We start from the raw sequence: 15,112 nt of genomic DNA on the forward strand, positions 1-15,112 counted from the left end.
TGTGTGTGTGTGTGTGCTCTCCGGGGGAACGGCCTGTGTGTGTGTGTGTGTGTGTGCTCTCCGGGGGAACGGCCTGTGTGTGTGTGTGTGTGCTCTCCGGGGGAACGGCCTGTGTGTGTGTGTGTGTGCTCTCCGGGGGAACGGCCTGTGTGTGTGTGTGTGTGTGCTCTCCGGGGGAACGGCCTGTGTGTGTGCTCTCCGGGGGAACGGCCTGTGTGTGTGCTCGCCTGGGACCCTGGCCTGTGTGTGTGTGTGTGTGTGTGCTCTCCGGGGGAACGGCCTGTGTGTGTGCTCTCCGGGGGAACGGCCTGTGTGTGTGCACTCTGAAGGAACGGCCTGCACACATGGCCTGTGTGTGTGCTCTTTGGGGGAATGGCCTGTGTGTGTGCTCGCCTGGGACCCTGGTCTGTGTGTGTGCACTCCAGGGGAATGGCTTGCACACTTCAGGCAGCCAGGAGCACTGCCACCCTGTGCCACTGAGGGAGGGGCCATGCTGAGCGCCATGCCCGCCCTCAGAGGGGTCTGGGTGTGGCAGAAGAGGTAACTAAAGGAGAGGACACTGGGGGCGACATGGTGACGGCCTAGAGCCGGTGGACAGAATGAAACGGCACATGTGCACTCCAGAAACAAGTTCTGACCGTGGTTTAACTTTAAGAACCGGGCGAGCCCCCTCCTCCCCCATCTCACACTCTGGACTCGAGGTGCTAGGTGGCCTGCGTCTCTGAGGAGCCCTGGGGGTCAGGCCAGCGCCGCTGCCCGGCCCAGGCAGGCAGTGAGCCCCACGGCCGTGCCCGCACCCCCTCACGCCGCCTCTCTTCTTCCAGCTGGCCACGTGGGACTCCGAGAAGGGCCTGAACGGCAGCCTGCAGGAGAGGCCCATGGGCAGCCGCCTCCAGGGACTGACTCTCAAAGTGGTGACTGTCCTGGTAGGCTCCGGGGCCCGGGGGAGGGCACCGGGCTCCTGAGGAGGAGGTGTCTCTGGTTCAGTGGGGGCGGACCTGCCCTGGTGGTCTGGCCCATAGGCCTCTCGCCAGCAGTCCTCACCTGCTGGCAGGCAGACAGCGCTGCCCCCTGGGCTGGGAGGGGTTGCTCCTCAGCACCCGGCACCCTGATGGCCCACGTGGCACAGGGCTCAGAGTGAAGACGATTGGTGCCGTTTTTCTGCACAATTGTCCCAGAATCACGTTACCTATTCCAGAGACCTTAGCGGCCTCTTCCTTTCAGTCCCTCCTCTTCCACCTGTTAGCACTGCGGGAGCTTAGTGTGCCCTCTGATTGGCAGGCAGGCAGGCGCAGACTCTGACTGGGCAGGCACCTTCCCAGCAGCAGCGCCCTGTGTGTGCCCTGGGGACCTCCCTTCCCCTCGGAGACAGTTACCTGACTGAGACACATTCCAGGGGCTGCCTCCTGTTCTGTGTCACAGGGCGGTGGGGCGCCCCGGTGTGGCCAGGCGCCATGTCCCTGCAGGAGCAGCGGCTGTGCGCAGGGCGTGGCTTGGGACGTGGGGGTCAGTCCTGTCCTGTCCTTTGACTTATGATATGCTCGTGGCCACGAGTCAGCCCCGCTCCCTGGTACAGCCTGGCAGGCCCAGCTTCGTAGAGCCTCATTGTCGTCGTGATCCCGGTGAGAAATGCCCGCTTTAGTGGGTCCTGATGGACGATGGCATTTCCTGAGGACAGAGCTCGGCTGCCACCGGTGAAGGAGTGAAGGGGCCGTGTGGCCTGGGGAGGTCTGGGCAGAGCCGGGATGACTAACCAGGCTGTAAGGCTGTGCCCGTGGCATGCCGGCCGCAGGGCTTTCCAAGGGCCCGGATGCCAAAGGCCGAGGGCTCAGGCTGCCGTAGCAGGTGAACGCGTGCGCGCGTCTGCAGCGTCCGGCGCCGTCAGCTCGGTCTCGGGGCCTGGGTGGCTGCTGGCCGGCAGGCGGCTGACCCTGCCCTCCTGTGGCCGCAGGAAGAGCCTTTCGTGATGGTGGCCGAGAACATCCTGGGGCAGCCCAAGCGCTACAAGGGCTTCTCCATGGACGTGCTGGACGCGCTGGCCAAGGCCCTGGGCTTCAAGTACGAGATCTACCAGGCCCCCGACGGCGGGTACGGCCACCAGCTGCACAACACCTCCTGGAACGGCATGATCGGGGAGCTCATCAGCAAGGTAGGTCCGGCTGGTCCTGGGGCCTGGCCTGCCTCTGGGGCGGGACTGAATGAGGCCCAGTTACCACTTCCACGTGAGAACTCCCCTCAGCGGCCGCCTCCCACCCCGTGTCCCGCTCCTTTGCGTGCTCAGTCCCTGGCACGCCCTGCTCCCCCTGTACCCACTGCTCCGGTTCCTCTGAAGCCTGCCCTGTGCCTCCCTGTAATGTACCCCATGTGTGGGTACATGTGTGTGGAGGGAGGGACCTCCTTCTCATGGGGGACCTGGCGGATGCCAGTTCTCCCTCTCGAGGCCCATCAGTGAGGTGCATGTACATGTGTGTGTGTGTGTGTGTGTGTGTATCTGCTTTGCTTGCACTGTGTGTGCAACTGGCTTGGCATTCCTCAGCCAGTTCCTCTGCCAATGTAGAGCCATTACTCCTCGCCCTGCATCCACACGAGACCCACACGTGAGGGTGAGTGACCGTGTCCCCATTCCTGCCCCTGTCACCTCAGGACTCCGGCCACTTCCTCACAATCACTGATGACGGTGCCTGTGATGCAAACCCCCCTCCACGGTCACTGCACCTGTCACATCCGCAGGAGGGCAGTTGTGGGGGCACAGTGCTTTAGCTGCTCACCACCAGTGACCTTCCTTTGTTCCTCACCCAGCAGCCACATCCATGTATCTTTTAAATATATGTATATATATATATATATGTGTGTGTGTGTGTGTGTGTGTGTGTATATATATATATTTAAAATTCATATCCTATATAATAAAAGCCTAATATGCTAAGTGTCTAGTCGACTGGTCCATCCCTGGTCAGCCATTCAACCAATCAAAGCATGATATGCTAATGATATACTAAGGACGTCCAACTGCTCACTATGACGTGCACTGACCACCAGGGGGCAGATGCTCTGACCAGTAGGTTAGCTTGCTGCTGGGGTCCATCCAATTGGGATTGAGTGAGATGGGCAGACACGCCCTGGAGCCCTCCTGTGGTCCCTCCCCAGCTGGCCAACCTCCTGCATCTCTCCCACCCCCATCATGCACCAGCGGGGACCTCAGACAGGCCTGCGCCCTCTGGCAATCCGGGACCCTCGGGATGTCGGAGAGCTGGCTTTGGCTCAGACAGAGCCAGGCTCCCAGCTGGCAGGCGCAGCAGCGGTGGTGGAGCTTCTCTTGCCTCTCGGCTGCGCTGAGGATGTCCGGCTGATGGCTTAGGCCCACTCCTTGAGGGCTCCCAGACCGCAAGAGGGTTCATTCAGGCTGGGCTGACGGACCTCCCCACCCTGAGTGCACGAATTTCGTGTACCAGGCCTCTAGTGTGTGTGTGTGTGTGTGTGTGTGTGTGTGTGTGTGTGAATTGATTTCAGAGAAGAAGAGAGAGAGAGAGAGAGAGAGAGAGAGAGAGAGAGGGAGAGAGAGAAGCTTGAATGATGAGAGAGAATCATTCATCAGCTGCCTCCTGCACACCTTCACTGGGCATTGAGCCTGCAACCCGGGTATGTGCACTGTCGAGGAACTGAACCATGACCTCCTGGTTCACAGATCAACACTCAGGCAGCCAGGCACATCCATGCACCTTTTAGCACCTTCCGTGTTGCTGTCACTGTCACATGTCTGGACTGCCACCTGCTGTACTTCTGAGTCTTTGGAGGCTTTGCTCCTCACACACAGCTCCTTCGCTTTACAAACCCCAAAGGCAGGCCCAAGGCCATTGTTACGCAGTTTCTCAGATGTTAACCAAACCTCATCGCGGTAGCCCACCCTTTCAGATTTGGGGCTCAGTGATTCTTAGAAAACCCACAGGGCAGTGCAGCCATCCCCGTAGCATCATCAGCAAGGTGGGTCCCGGGCGGTCCGGAGCACCTCGCCTGCCTCTGGGGCGGGACCGAATGAGGCCCACGAGCGGCTGGGACCTTGGGACCCAGTTTCCACTCCCACGTGAGAACTCCCTCAGCGGCCGCCGCCCACACCGTGCCCCGCTCCTTTGCGTGCTCAGTCCAGGCACCCCCTGCTTCCCCTGTGCCTCCGTTTGTGAGAAGAGAGCAAAGGCGCGTTTGGAATGTGTCCATCCCCAGCGAGCTCGCAGCACTCACAGTTACTTGCGTTCTCGCCCAGCACGGGAACCGCCAGTCTCCTGCTGTCTCCATAGGTTCCCGTTTCTGAACATTCGCTCTGAAGGAGTCATACAACGTGTGTTCTTTTGTGTCTGGCCCTTCCTGCTCCACATCTGGTTTGAGGTTCATCCTTCCCCAAGGTTTCTGTGCTGCTCACATCCTTCCTCCTCTCCTGCCTGCTGGGCCTCCGAGGTCCATGTTTTGTGATTCTCGATGTTTTTGATTTCTTGTTTCCCCCAAACCTGACTTGCTGCTACTACCTGTCCTCCGACCCTGACGTTCAGGTGGCTGCAATCAGGTGGGAGATCCCAGGTGCCCCCTGTGGGCGCCTGGCACTGGGCCCCTCGGGGCAGCCTGAGCCCCTGGCCTTGTCCTTGGTCCTTGGCAGCATTCTTTAGAGAACGTTCCAGAAGTTTACCTTTCTCCTCGGCAACCTAGTAATCTGTCCTCAAAACCAAAGAAAGACTGTGCTCCTGCCTAGGGCACAAAGCGGGAAGGCTGGACATGGGATTCTTGGTCAGTTTCCTGTGGAATTCACACCTGTAGCTAACTGCGAGTGTGGGGGGGGGGAGATAGGGTGCTTCCTCCTGCTCCCAGCACCTCACCTGGCTCTCCCTGGGCCCTCACACCTGGGTCCACATCGCTTGCCTCCATCCTATGCTGCGAACGTCTCCTTCACCCCGGCCCCTCAGTCAGCAATGCTCCAGCTTGGCTAGACCCTCGGGCGTGCAGACAGCACCCCTGGACACTCAGGTGTGCAGACAGAACCCCTGAGCCTCAGGCATGCAGACAGCACCCCTGGACACTCATGCGTTTAGACAGAACACCTGACCCCCAGGCGTGCAGACAGAACACCTGACCCCCAGGCGTGCAGACAGAACACCTGACCCCCAGGCGTGCAGACAGAACCCCTGTCCCTCAGGCGTGCAGACAGCACCCTGACCCTCAGGCGTGCAGACAGCACCCCTGGACTCTCAGGCGTGCAGACAGCACCCCTGGACACTCAGGCGTGCAGACAGAACCCCTGACCCTCAGGCGTGCAGACAGAACCCCTGAGCCTCAGGCATGCAGACAGCACCCTAACCCTCAGGCGTGCAGACAGCACCCCTGGACTCTCAGGCGTGCAGACAGCACCCCTGGACACTCATGCATGCAGACAGCACCCCTGACCCTCAGGCGTGCAGACAGCACCCCTGACCCTCAGGCGTGCAGACAGCACCCCTGGACACTCAGGTGTGCAGACAGAACCCCTGAGCCTCAGGCATGCAGACAGCACCCCTGGACACTCATGCGTTTAGACAGAACACCTGACCCCCAGGCGTGCAGACAGAACACCTGACCCCCAGGCGTGCAGACAGAACACCTGACCCCCAGGCGTGCAGACAGAACCCCTGTCCCTCAGGCGTGCAGACAGCACCCTGACCCTCAGGCGTGCAGACAGCACCCCTGGACTCTCAGGCGTGCAGACAGCACCCCTGGACACTCAGGCGTGCAGACAGAACCCCTGACCCTCAGGCGTGCAGACAGAACCCCTGAGCCTCAGGCATGCAGACAGCACCCTAACCCTCAGGCGTGCAGACAGCACCCCTGGACTCTCAGGCGTGCAGACAGCACCCCTGGACACTCATGCATGCAGACAGCACCCCTGACCCTCAGGCGTGCAGACAGCACCCCTGACCCTCAGGCGTGCAGACAGCACCCCTGGACACTCAGGCGTGCAGACAGCACCCCTGACCCTCAGGCGTGCAGACAGCACCCCTGTCCCTCAGGCATGCAGACAGCACCCCTGTCCCTCAGGCATGCAGACAGCACCCCTGGACACTCAGGCGTGCAGACAGAACCCCTGACCCTCAGGCGTGCAGACAGCACCCCTGTCCCTCAGGCGTGCAGACAGCACCCCTGACCCTCAGGCGTGCAGACAGAACCCCTGAGCCTCAGGCGTGCAGACAGCACCCCTGACCCTCAGGCGTGCAGACAGCACCCCTGTCCCTCAGGCGTGCAGACAGCACCCCTGTCCCTCAGGCGTGCAGACAGCACCCCTGGACACTCAGGCGTGCAGACAGAACCCCTAACCCTCAGGCGTGCAGACAGCACCCCTGACCCTCAGGCGTGCAGACAGAACCCCTGAGCCTCAGGCGTGCAGACAGCACCCCTGACCCTCAGGCGTGCAGACAGCACCCCTGACCCTCAGGCGTGCAGACAGAACCCCTGTCCCTCAGGCGTGCAGACAGCATCCCTGGACACTCAGGCGTGCAGACAGAAGCCCTGCATTGGGGTTTGATGAGAGGGGCAAAGACGAAGGGCTGAGCTGCAGACGTGAACGTGTAGGAGGAAAGCCGGCACCATCACCCCAGTGTCTCTCCCAGGCTCGGGATGTTGTGGTCCGTTCAGAACATCAATATGTCTGACCCTGAACCCACACACTGAGCCTGATAAAGTCTACACATGTTCCCCAATTGAGTAATAGGTTAGGCCTGCTGTTATGATTGGCCACTTTAATGAAGCCTAATTCTGAGGATGCCTCTGACTCCGAGACTCGAGAGCCAAGACCCAGATGACCACTGGCCCGTGGTGGTTTGGGCGGGAGCGGGCGCTCCAGCCGGCCCAGCCTGCCGGCGTCCCTCCCGGCATAAGGACGCTAACCTCCACCAGCCGGGCAGGTGGTCTCACGGTCCACACCCATCCCAATGGGTCTTTGGTGCTTTTCAAAGTGAAGCCCGTCTTAGAAAGCAGCAGGCCTGGGGCTGCGCTTCTGGCCCCCTGGCCGTGCTCCTGCCGAGAGGCAGCCCACACGCAGGCGAGGTGGAGGGAGGTGGGCCCCGAGGGGAGCAGGGCCCTTTCCTTGGTGGACAGTACTCCCTGCATGGTCTCTGCATGTGACACAGCCAGGGTCTGCTACACCGTGAGCTTCAGGTAGTTGCCAAACTCACCCTACAGCTCACACAAGCTGTCAGAGGGCAGAGCGTCAGGGCGTGGCTGGCTGGGCCGAGAGGCTCGGTGGGGAAGGAGTGTCTGCTCCCAGCCTAGGGAGGACCCAGGCGAGCTGGAGGACACGGCTTCCTGGGGCGTGGGCCCGAGCACACGCCGCCTCGGAAGGGGGGAGCTGCGGGGGCGGAAGGGGCTGGCGAAGACACACTGCGCAGGAGGCAGGTGCCCTCCAGCCTCGAGGCCCAGACACGGTTCGGGAGCCGTTGGGTTTGGGGAGAAATGTGCGAGGCGAAGGAGGTGAGTCGGGCCCTCAGTGCTGGGTGTGCCTTACAGCACCCGGCCACAGGGCCTCCCCGAGAAGCTGCTCTCCGGGCGGAGCAGCGGCCGGCGGGCAGAGCGGGCGCCCCTGACGGACGTTTCCCTTTCAGAGAGCGGACATGGCCATCTCCGCCATCACCATCACCCCCGAGCGGGAGAGCGTGGTGGACTTCAGCAAGCGCTACATGGACTACTCGGTGGGCGTCCTGCTCCGGAAGCCCGAGGAGAAGATCAGCATCTTCTCGCTCTTCGCGCCCTTCGACTTCGCCGTCTGGGCCTGCATCGCGGCCGCCATCCCCGTGGTGGGCGTGCTCATCTTCGTGCTGAGCCGCATGCAGGCCGCGGCGGCTCCGGGCGCGGCCCAGCCCCGGCCGTCCGCCTCTGCCACCGTGCACAGCGCCATCTGGATCGTCTACGGCGCCTTCGTCCAGCAAGGTACCTGCGTGTCCGGCGCGGATCGCCTGGGAGAACTGGCCTGTTGGCAGTGTTCCTGGAAGCATGTTGCCAAAGCCATTGCCACGCGGTGTAATTTCCTCTGGGGCAGTGCTGGCACGGGCTGCACCCAGTTCCTCTGCGAAACGCCACCGAGAAATCACGTGATAGCAGACCGCGGCTTCGAATCCTGACTCCCCACTGTGGACAGGGTGGTTGTGGCATTCCACCAGGCAGTCCCTTCCCATGTCAGACAGTTCTGTGCACGCAGGTTGGCAAGCCAAAGGCATCTGGCTTCAACTTGAAGCCCTGTGGGAAAACATGACAACCGCTTTGCAATGATATAGGAGCACTGCAGCCCGCCCGTGCAGGAGAGAGCCATGGGGGAAGGGGGGCTGGGCAGGGATAGCCGTGCAGGAGAGAGCCATGGGGGCGGGGGGGGGGAATAGCCACGCAGGAGAGAGCCATAAGGGGGGGGGTAGCCGTGCAGGAGAGAGCCATGAGGGGGGGGGATAGCCGTGCAGGAGAGAGCCATGGGGGGGGGGATAGCCGTGCAGGAGAGAGCCATGGGGGGGGGGTAGCCGTGCGGGGGAGAGCCATGGGGGGGGGGATAGCTGTGCAGGGGAGAGCCATGGGGGGGGGAGAGCCATGCAGGAGAGAGCCATGGGGGGGGATAGCCATGCAGGGGAGAGCCATGGGGGGGATAGCCATGCAGGAGAGAGCCATGGGGGGGGGATAGCCGTGCAGGAGAGAGCCATGGGGGGGGGATAGCCGTGCAGGAGAGAGCCATGGGGGGGGGTAGCCGTGCGGGGGAGAGCCATGGGGGGGATAGCTGTGCAGGAGAGAGCCATGGGGGGGGGGAGCCGTGCGGGGGAGAGCCATGCGAGGGGGAGGGGATAGCCGTGCAGGAGAGAGCCATGGGGGGGAATAGCCGTGCGGGGGAGAGCCATGCGGGGGGGGGGGGGATAGCCGTGCAGGAGAGAGCCATGGGGGGGGGATAGCCGTGCAGGAGAGAGCCATGGGGGGGGGGGGATAGCCGTGCGGGGGAGAGCCATGGGGGGGGGGATAGCCATGCGGGGGAGAGCCATGGGGGGGGATAGCCGTGCGGGGGAGAGCCATGCGGGGGGGGGGGGGATAGCCGTGCAGGAGAGAGCCTTGGGGCGGGAGATAGCCATGCAGGAGAGAGCCATGGGGGGGGGGGATAGCCGTGCGGGGGAGAGCCATGGGGGGGATAGCCATGCAGGAGAGAGCCATGGGGGGGGATAGCCGTGCGGGGGAGAGCCATGGGGGGGAATAGCCATGCAGGAGAGAGCCATGGGGTGGGGGATAGCCGTGCGGGGGAGAGCCATGGGGGGGATAGCCATGCAGGAGAGAGCCATGGGGTGGGGGATAGCCGTGCGGGGGAGAGCCATGAGGGAGATAGCCATGCAGGAGAGAGCCATGGGGGGGAATAGCCGTGTGGGGGAGAGCCATGCAGGGGGGGAATAGCCGTGCAGGAGAGAGCCATGGGGGGGGGGATAGCCATGCAGGAGAGAGCCATGGGGGGGGGGGATAGCCGTGCAGGAGAGAGCCATGGGGGGGATAGCCATGCAGGAGAGAGCCATGGGGGGGGGGGATAGCCGTGCGGGGGAGAGCCATTGGGGGGGGATAGCCGTGCAGGAGAGAGCCATGGGGGGGATAGCCATGCAGGAGAGAGCCATGGGGGGGGGGGGATAGCCGTGCGGGGGAGAGCCATGGGCGGGGGATAGCCGTGCGGGGGAGAGCCATTGGGGGGGGGGATAGCCGTGCAGGAGAGAGCCATGGGGGGATAGCCATGCAGGAGAGAGCCATGGGGGGGGGGGGATAGCCGTCCGGGGGAGAGCCATGGGCGGGGGATAGCCGTGCGGGGGAGAGCCATGGGGGGGGATAGCCGTGCGGGGGAGAGCCATGGGGGGGATAGCTGTGCGGGGGAGAGCCATGGGGGGGATAGCCGTGCGGGGGAGAGCCATGGGGGGAGGGATGGGGGGTGGGTAGGGATAGCGGTGCGGGGGAGAGCCATGGGGGGGATAGCCGTGGGGGGGAGAGCCATGGGGGGAGGGATGGGGGGTGGGTAAGGATAGGGGTGCCGGGGAGAGCCATGTCGACGGGTGGGGGTTGGGGGGGGCAGGAGGGGAAGCTGTGTGTGTGTGGGGGAAGGGGAGATAGCCGTGTGTCGGGCACCCATGGGGGCGGGGGGAGGAGGGGATAGCCGTGTGGGGAAGAGAAAGTCTTGCCCAGATGCCTGGGTAGTTGGGTGGTGCCTGTGGAGGGTCGGGATCGTGCTGTTTCCACCAGAAACACGGATTGGGATTCCCTGTCTGGCTGTGGCGCAGCTTGCACCCAGCAGAGCTGTTGGCGGGCTGGTAAGGAGGGCAGCAGAGCTGCTCCTGTCGCCACGGAGGAGCCGGGAGAGCTCTGCTCGCAGAGGCAGCCCCCCTGAGGCCCGGGGGCCATGATGGGGGCTGCAGGCAGCAGCGGCGGCACCCCTCACGCTGAGGTGGAAGTTCGCTCGGGACGCCGGGCAGGAGGTAATTCATGTCTGCAGAGTGCCCCACACGGGTCCGTGTGACCTGGAAGGGCCCGGGCCTGCCCTCAGCCAGGTGGCGCCCGCGTCCTCACTCAGTGAGCGGAGCCTGCTACCCGGGAGAGTTGGATGTAGGGCTTTATCTTTGGTGCGCTGACAGGAATCACGCCAGGAAAAGGACAATCCTGGCTCCTCCGTGCCCTCTGGTTCTCCATCCTCTCCAGGACGGTGCCTGAGGCCAGTGCCGGGCTGCCACGGCGCCACCCAAGCTGGCAGCCTCCCTGGTGCCCAGCCCAGCCCAGCGGAGGCTCCCCGCCCAGCGCGGGTCCGGGAGGAGGCAGGAGGGTGGCCTGAGCCAACCTCTGCTCCGCTCCTCGCAGGTGGCGAGTCCTCCGCGAACTCCATGGCCATGCGTATCGTGATGGGAAGCTGGTGGCTCTTTACCCTCATCGTGTGCTCCTCTTACACGGCCAACCTTGCTGCCTTCCTCACCGTGTCCAGGATGGACAACCCCATAAGGTAAGACCACCCACTTCCAGAGCTGGAACAGTCAGCTGGGCCTCACCCCAGGCACTGAGACTCGATCCCAGACCTACAGATTTCATGGTCGCAATCTTGAACGCATGAAGAGCTTTGCTCCTGTTGTATTTTATTTTATGCACAATTACCTAAATGTGTAAACGCATTCATATTTCTCTGAACATTTAAATGCTTCTTAGACTAATAAATCAGAACATTAAAAGTTAACCAATTAAGTTTTTCTCAGACATTTAAACATTGAAAAAAATGATTTAATCAAAAGTTTCTAAACATCCCATTAAAAATAATTAAAACCAAAAGTCTAATATATTTTGCAAAACTTCAAACACCTTAAAATTATTTTTAAGAACATGTTAATTATCTTAGTGATTAGAAAACTTATTTAACTTATATTTGTAAAATTATAAAAATATTGAATCTAGGGACTAAAAATATTTCTTCATCTTACCAAAATGCTATAAAAAATTGCATAAAAGACTTAGTTGAACATAGTGAAATAACTTGGAAAGGTCTTCACAGAAAAATTTCAATTTTTATGAGGTCCAACTTATAAATTTATTCTTTTGTGGGCCATGCTTTGGCCTGAATTTATGTTCCTCCCATTTTATTCTTCGTCAAGATGGTGTTAACTATTGTAGGGTCTGTGCCTTTACATATAAAGGCTGGAGTAAGTTTGTTTATGTCTATAAAACCTTTTTCTGGGGTTAATAGAATTGTATTAATTATACTGTAGTTGTAATTGCATTAAGCCAGTAGACTATAGTTTGGTGTGAATGTTTATTGTGAATGAGTATTAGATTTTGTCAAATGCTTTCTTGCCATCACTTGACATAGACTACCATAGTTTGTAAACACCATTGATTGTTTTTCAAATATTTTATTTCTTGAATGCATCATGGTTTATGAGTCTTGCATATATTGTTGGATTTTGCTGGTGTTCTGGCTGAGGGTGTTTGCATCTTCATTGGTCAGAATATTGGTTTGTACTTTTATTTTTTGTGCTTTTTTGGTTGATTTTGCTAGCTAGATAGCACAGTTATTTCCCTTTCAGAATCAAGAGTGAAACCATTTGGTTATATTGCTTCCCATGAAAGACTACTCAAACAACTTTATTTCCTTTTCTCTTTCCACTTAGTTTTTTGTTGTTGTTGTTTTTATTTTTTTATTTTTTATAGATTCTAAGTCTTTAGACACAGTTTTCTATGGCCCTTTCTTTTCTTCTTATTTTGAAAAAGTAATGGTTTCTCTGAGACTTTTATTTGGCATTTGTATTCTTTTGTTTTATCCCATCCATATTTGTAGTTATTATTTGCTCTGATTTCTGGTTCAATGCTTGTTGTCTGTTTCTTTATCCCATGATCTAATCATTATTCATATCTTTATTTTGCTGAACCTTTGTTCAGCTAGAGTAGCACTTTGAGCAATATATTATAGCAAGAGTGATATATATATTGGAGAATTTTTTTTTCAGTTGCAAATACACACACATAACTCTTCTCTGAGTCTAATATCCTGGTGGCACAGTAATATTCTGTAGAACTTGTTCCATTGCCTGAATTCTGTAGAATTTGCCCCGTTGCTCTTTCTATATTAATGCTAGAGGGAAGCCTGAGACTATCCCATTTACCTCTTCCTTCTCCTGTCCTCTCCTTTCCTCGCTTCCATTCCCACTATTTTCTTTATCCTTCCCCCTTTTACTCCCTCTCTTTTCTTTCCCCCACTCTCCCCTCCTGCCCTCCCCTCTCCTTCCCTTACTCTCCTCTTCCTGTCTCCTTCTCCCCCTTTTTCCTGCTCATTTGCTTCTTCCATCTATTTTATTCCTTGTGCTCCTCCTCTGCCCTCCATTCCTCTCCCCTCCTCTCTTCCCTCTTCATCTTCCCCTTTTCCTCCTTCTCCTCCCCTTTTCTCTGCCTCTCCCTCTTTACTGCCTTTCACCTTCCTCCCCCTCCTCCATGGTTTCCTCCCCCCATCTTCCAGTGTTTCCTTGTCTCCCATCACTTTTTCCTCCTCCTCCCTTGTTAGGATACCTTTTCTCTGTCATTCGTTATCCTCCCCTCCTTCCTTTTACTCTTCCTCCTCCACTTCTCATCTCCTGTGCTTTCACCTTTAGAATCAACCCTTCTAATACCTTTAAATTTAAGCGTCCATCACTATTTAATAGAGTCAACCTACATGTGATTAACCATGCTTAGATTTCCCTTTTCATTCTGGTAGAGTTCTTCAGTATGTCTTCCAAACTTCTGATTAGATTTCCTTCAGTGTGCAGCTGATTTTCAACAATGTTAATGAGTATATAAATTCTAGTCCTGTGTTTTTATTTCCATTTATCCTTTCTTCCTCTCACTCTGTTAGTATCTCCTTTATTTCTAAGCCACTGTTTATGGCAAGAGTCCTTACTATAATGAATTGCACCTATAGAGAAACAACTATTTAAGAAATTTTACTTCATTTTCTTTTTATCTTTTTAATATATATTTTATTGATATTTTACAGAGAGGAGAAAGGGAGAGAGATAGCTAGAAACATCAATGAGAGAGAAACATTGGCCAGCTGCCTCTTGCACACCCCCTATTGGGGATGTGCCCGCAACCAATGTACATGCCCTTGACCGGAATCGAACCTGGGACCTTTCAGTCCGCAGATTGACACTCTACCACTGAGCCAAACCTGTTTCGGCTCATTTTCTTAACATATATTTTCTAAGCATGTGTTTAGAATATTTAATGCAATGTAGTTTAAGTACATTTATACATTATTTTAAAGTGCTGAGTCCTTTCTTAATGCCTGCATGTTGTTGTCTTGATGTTTACTTTGCTATTTCTTGATTCTGAACCCTTTCCAGAAACAGGCAGGTAGGGTCTCCTAGGTAACCAGTGGTACCTGGCTACAGGTGGCTCATCCTCTCGGAATGTAACCTGGGCATGGGTGTACAGGCAGAGGCTGTGCCAGAAGCAGCCGTCACCAGCCTGGCCTCAGTGGGAAGCTTTGGAGGTTTGTCCTAGTGACAGAGTTTCTGTTTCCAGAATTATGACGGACGCAGCCTTTCCACAGTAAGAACAGCCATAGAGCAGCTTTATCACCCTCTTTCTGCATTTCTATTTTCTGTGTCAGAGACAAATGCCAGTGCCTGGGGTTTGCGACCACTGTTCCCTGCAGAGCCCAGAGAAACTAGGGCCTCCCATCACGGTGACTTAGAGTTGCTTTGCCTGTGTAGGTATAAATAAAGTCCACTGAGATGGTGCATGTTCGGGAAGCAAGAGATCCCTGGCTGGAGTATCATCCTGCACACTGAAGGGTTGCAGGTTCGATTCCCAGTCAGGGCATATACCTGGGTTGGGGATTTAGTAGGTTTCTGGAAAGATGAAAGGTGGGTCTTTGTCTTTCAGAGACATGTCTTTCTTATTAATCCCAACGATCTTCAACCTATACATTCTCAAATGAATAGAAAACTATTCAATAATAAGTGATCACCCTTAAAAATACTAAGTTACTTTGCATATAAATATTTTATTCTTTATTTTGTTAATGTGATGTATTTCACTGACTGATTTACAAATGTTAAACAATCTTTGCATCTCTAAGATAAATCTCAAAGGACATGTGTATAATCCTTTTAACATATTGCCAAATCTGGTTGCTAACATTTTGTTGATAATTTTTGCATCTATATTCATCAAGGATATTGGCCTATGATTTTTTTTTTTTGTTCTTTTTGTAATGTCTTTGGTTTTGCTATCAGGAAAAAAATGTTTTGTAGAGTGAATTTACGGTCATTCTTCTCTCTTTGATTTTTTGAAAGGAGCTTTTTTTCTTGTGCTCACACATCTACACATTTTCAGAGGGGAATCCTATCTAATAAGCAGGGAATGTGCTAATATACCCTCATGCTATTGGGAAGATGGTGGTGCCCACAGCCAATAAGGAGGGAATATGCTCATTTATTGCCAGGACCTCAAAAATGGCAGCGCCCACAGCCACAAGGTGGTGGTGCCCCAGTCCCCTCAGCCCTGCCAGGGCGGCAGGTGCACTGCAAGGCTGGACCCGCCTTCAGACAGGTCTGATCGTTCTGCATGCCTGCCTCTAGATTCCCCCAAT

At 56.5% G+C, this 15,112-nt stretch overlaps 1 protein-coding gene across 2 annotated transcripts in view; it reads left to right on the plus strand.

Annotated features, from left to right (window-relative positions):
* The window catches only part of GRID1 (glutamate ionotropic receptor delta type subunit 1), a 460,835-nt gene that overhangs the window by 375,887 nt on the left and 69,836 nt on the right, over positions 1–15,112 (plus strand). Inside the window, exons 9-12 of one of the 2 annotated variants that reach the window (XM_036461268.2) lie at positions 825–926; positions 1,952–2,149; positions 7,614–7,938; positions 10,858–10,996. In XM_036461268.2, coding sequence (XP_036317161.1) covers positions 825–926; positions 1,952–2,149; positions 7,614–7,938; positions 10,858–10,996 — 764 coding nt within the window. The remainder of the gene's footprint in view (positions 1–824; positions 927–1,951; positions 2,150–7,613; positions 7,939–10,857; positions 10,997–15,112) is intronic. The other variant, XM_045570709.1, reaches the window with a different exon arrangement.

The sequence above is a fragment of the Pipistrellus kuhlii genome, unplaced genomic scaffold (genome assembly GCF_014108245.1).
Source record: "Pipistrellus kuhlii isolate mPipKuh1 unplaced genomic scaffold, mPipKuh1.p scaffold_m20_p_35, whole genome shotgun sequence".
In the NCBI taxonomy this organism is placed as follows: Eukaryota; Metazoa; Chordata; class Mammalia; order Chiroptera; family Vespertilionidae; genus Pipistrellus; species Pipistrellus kuhlii.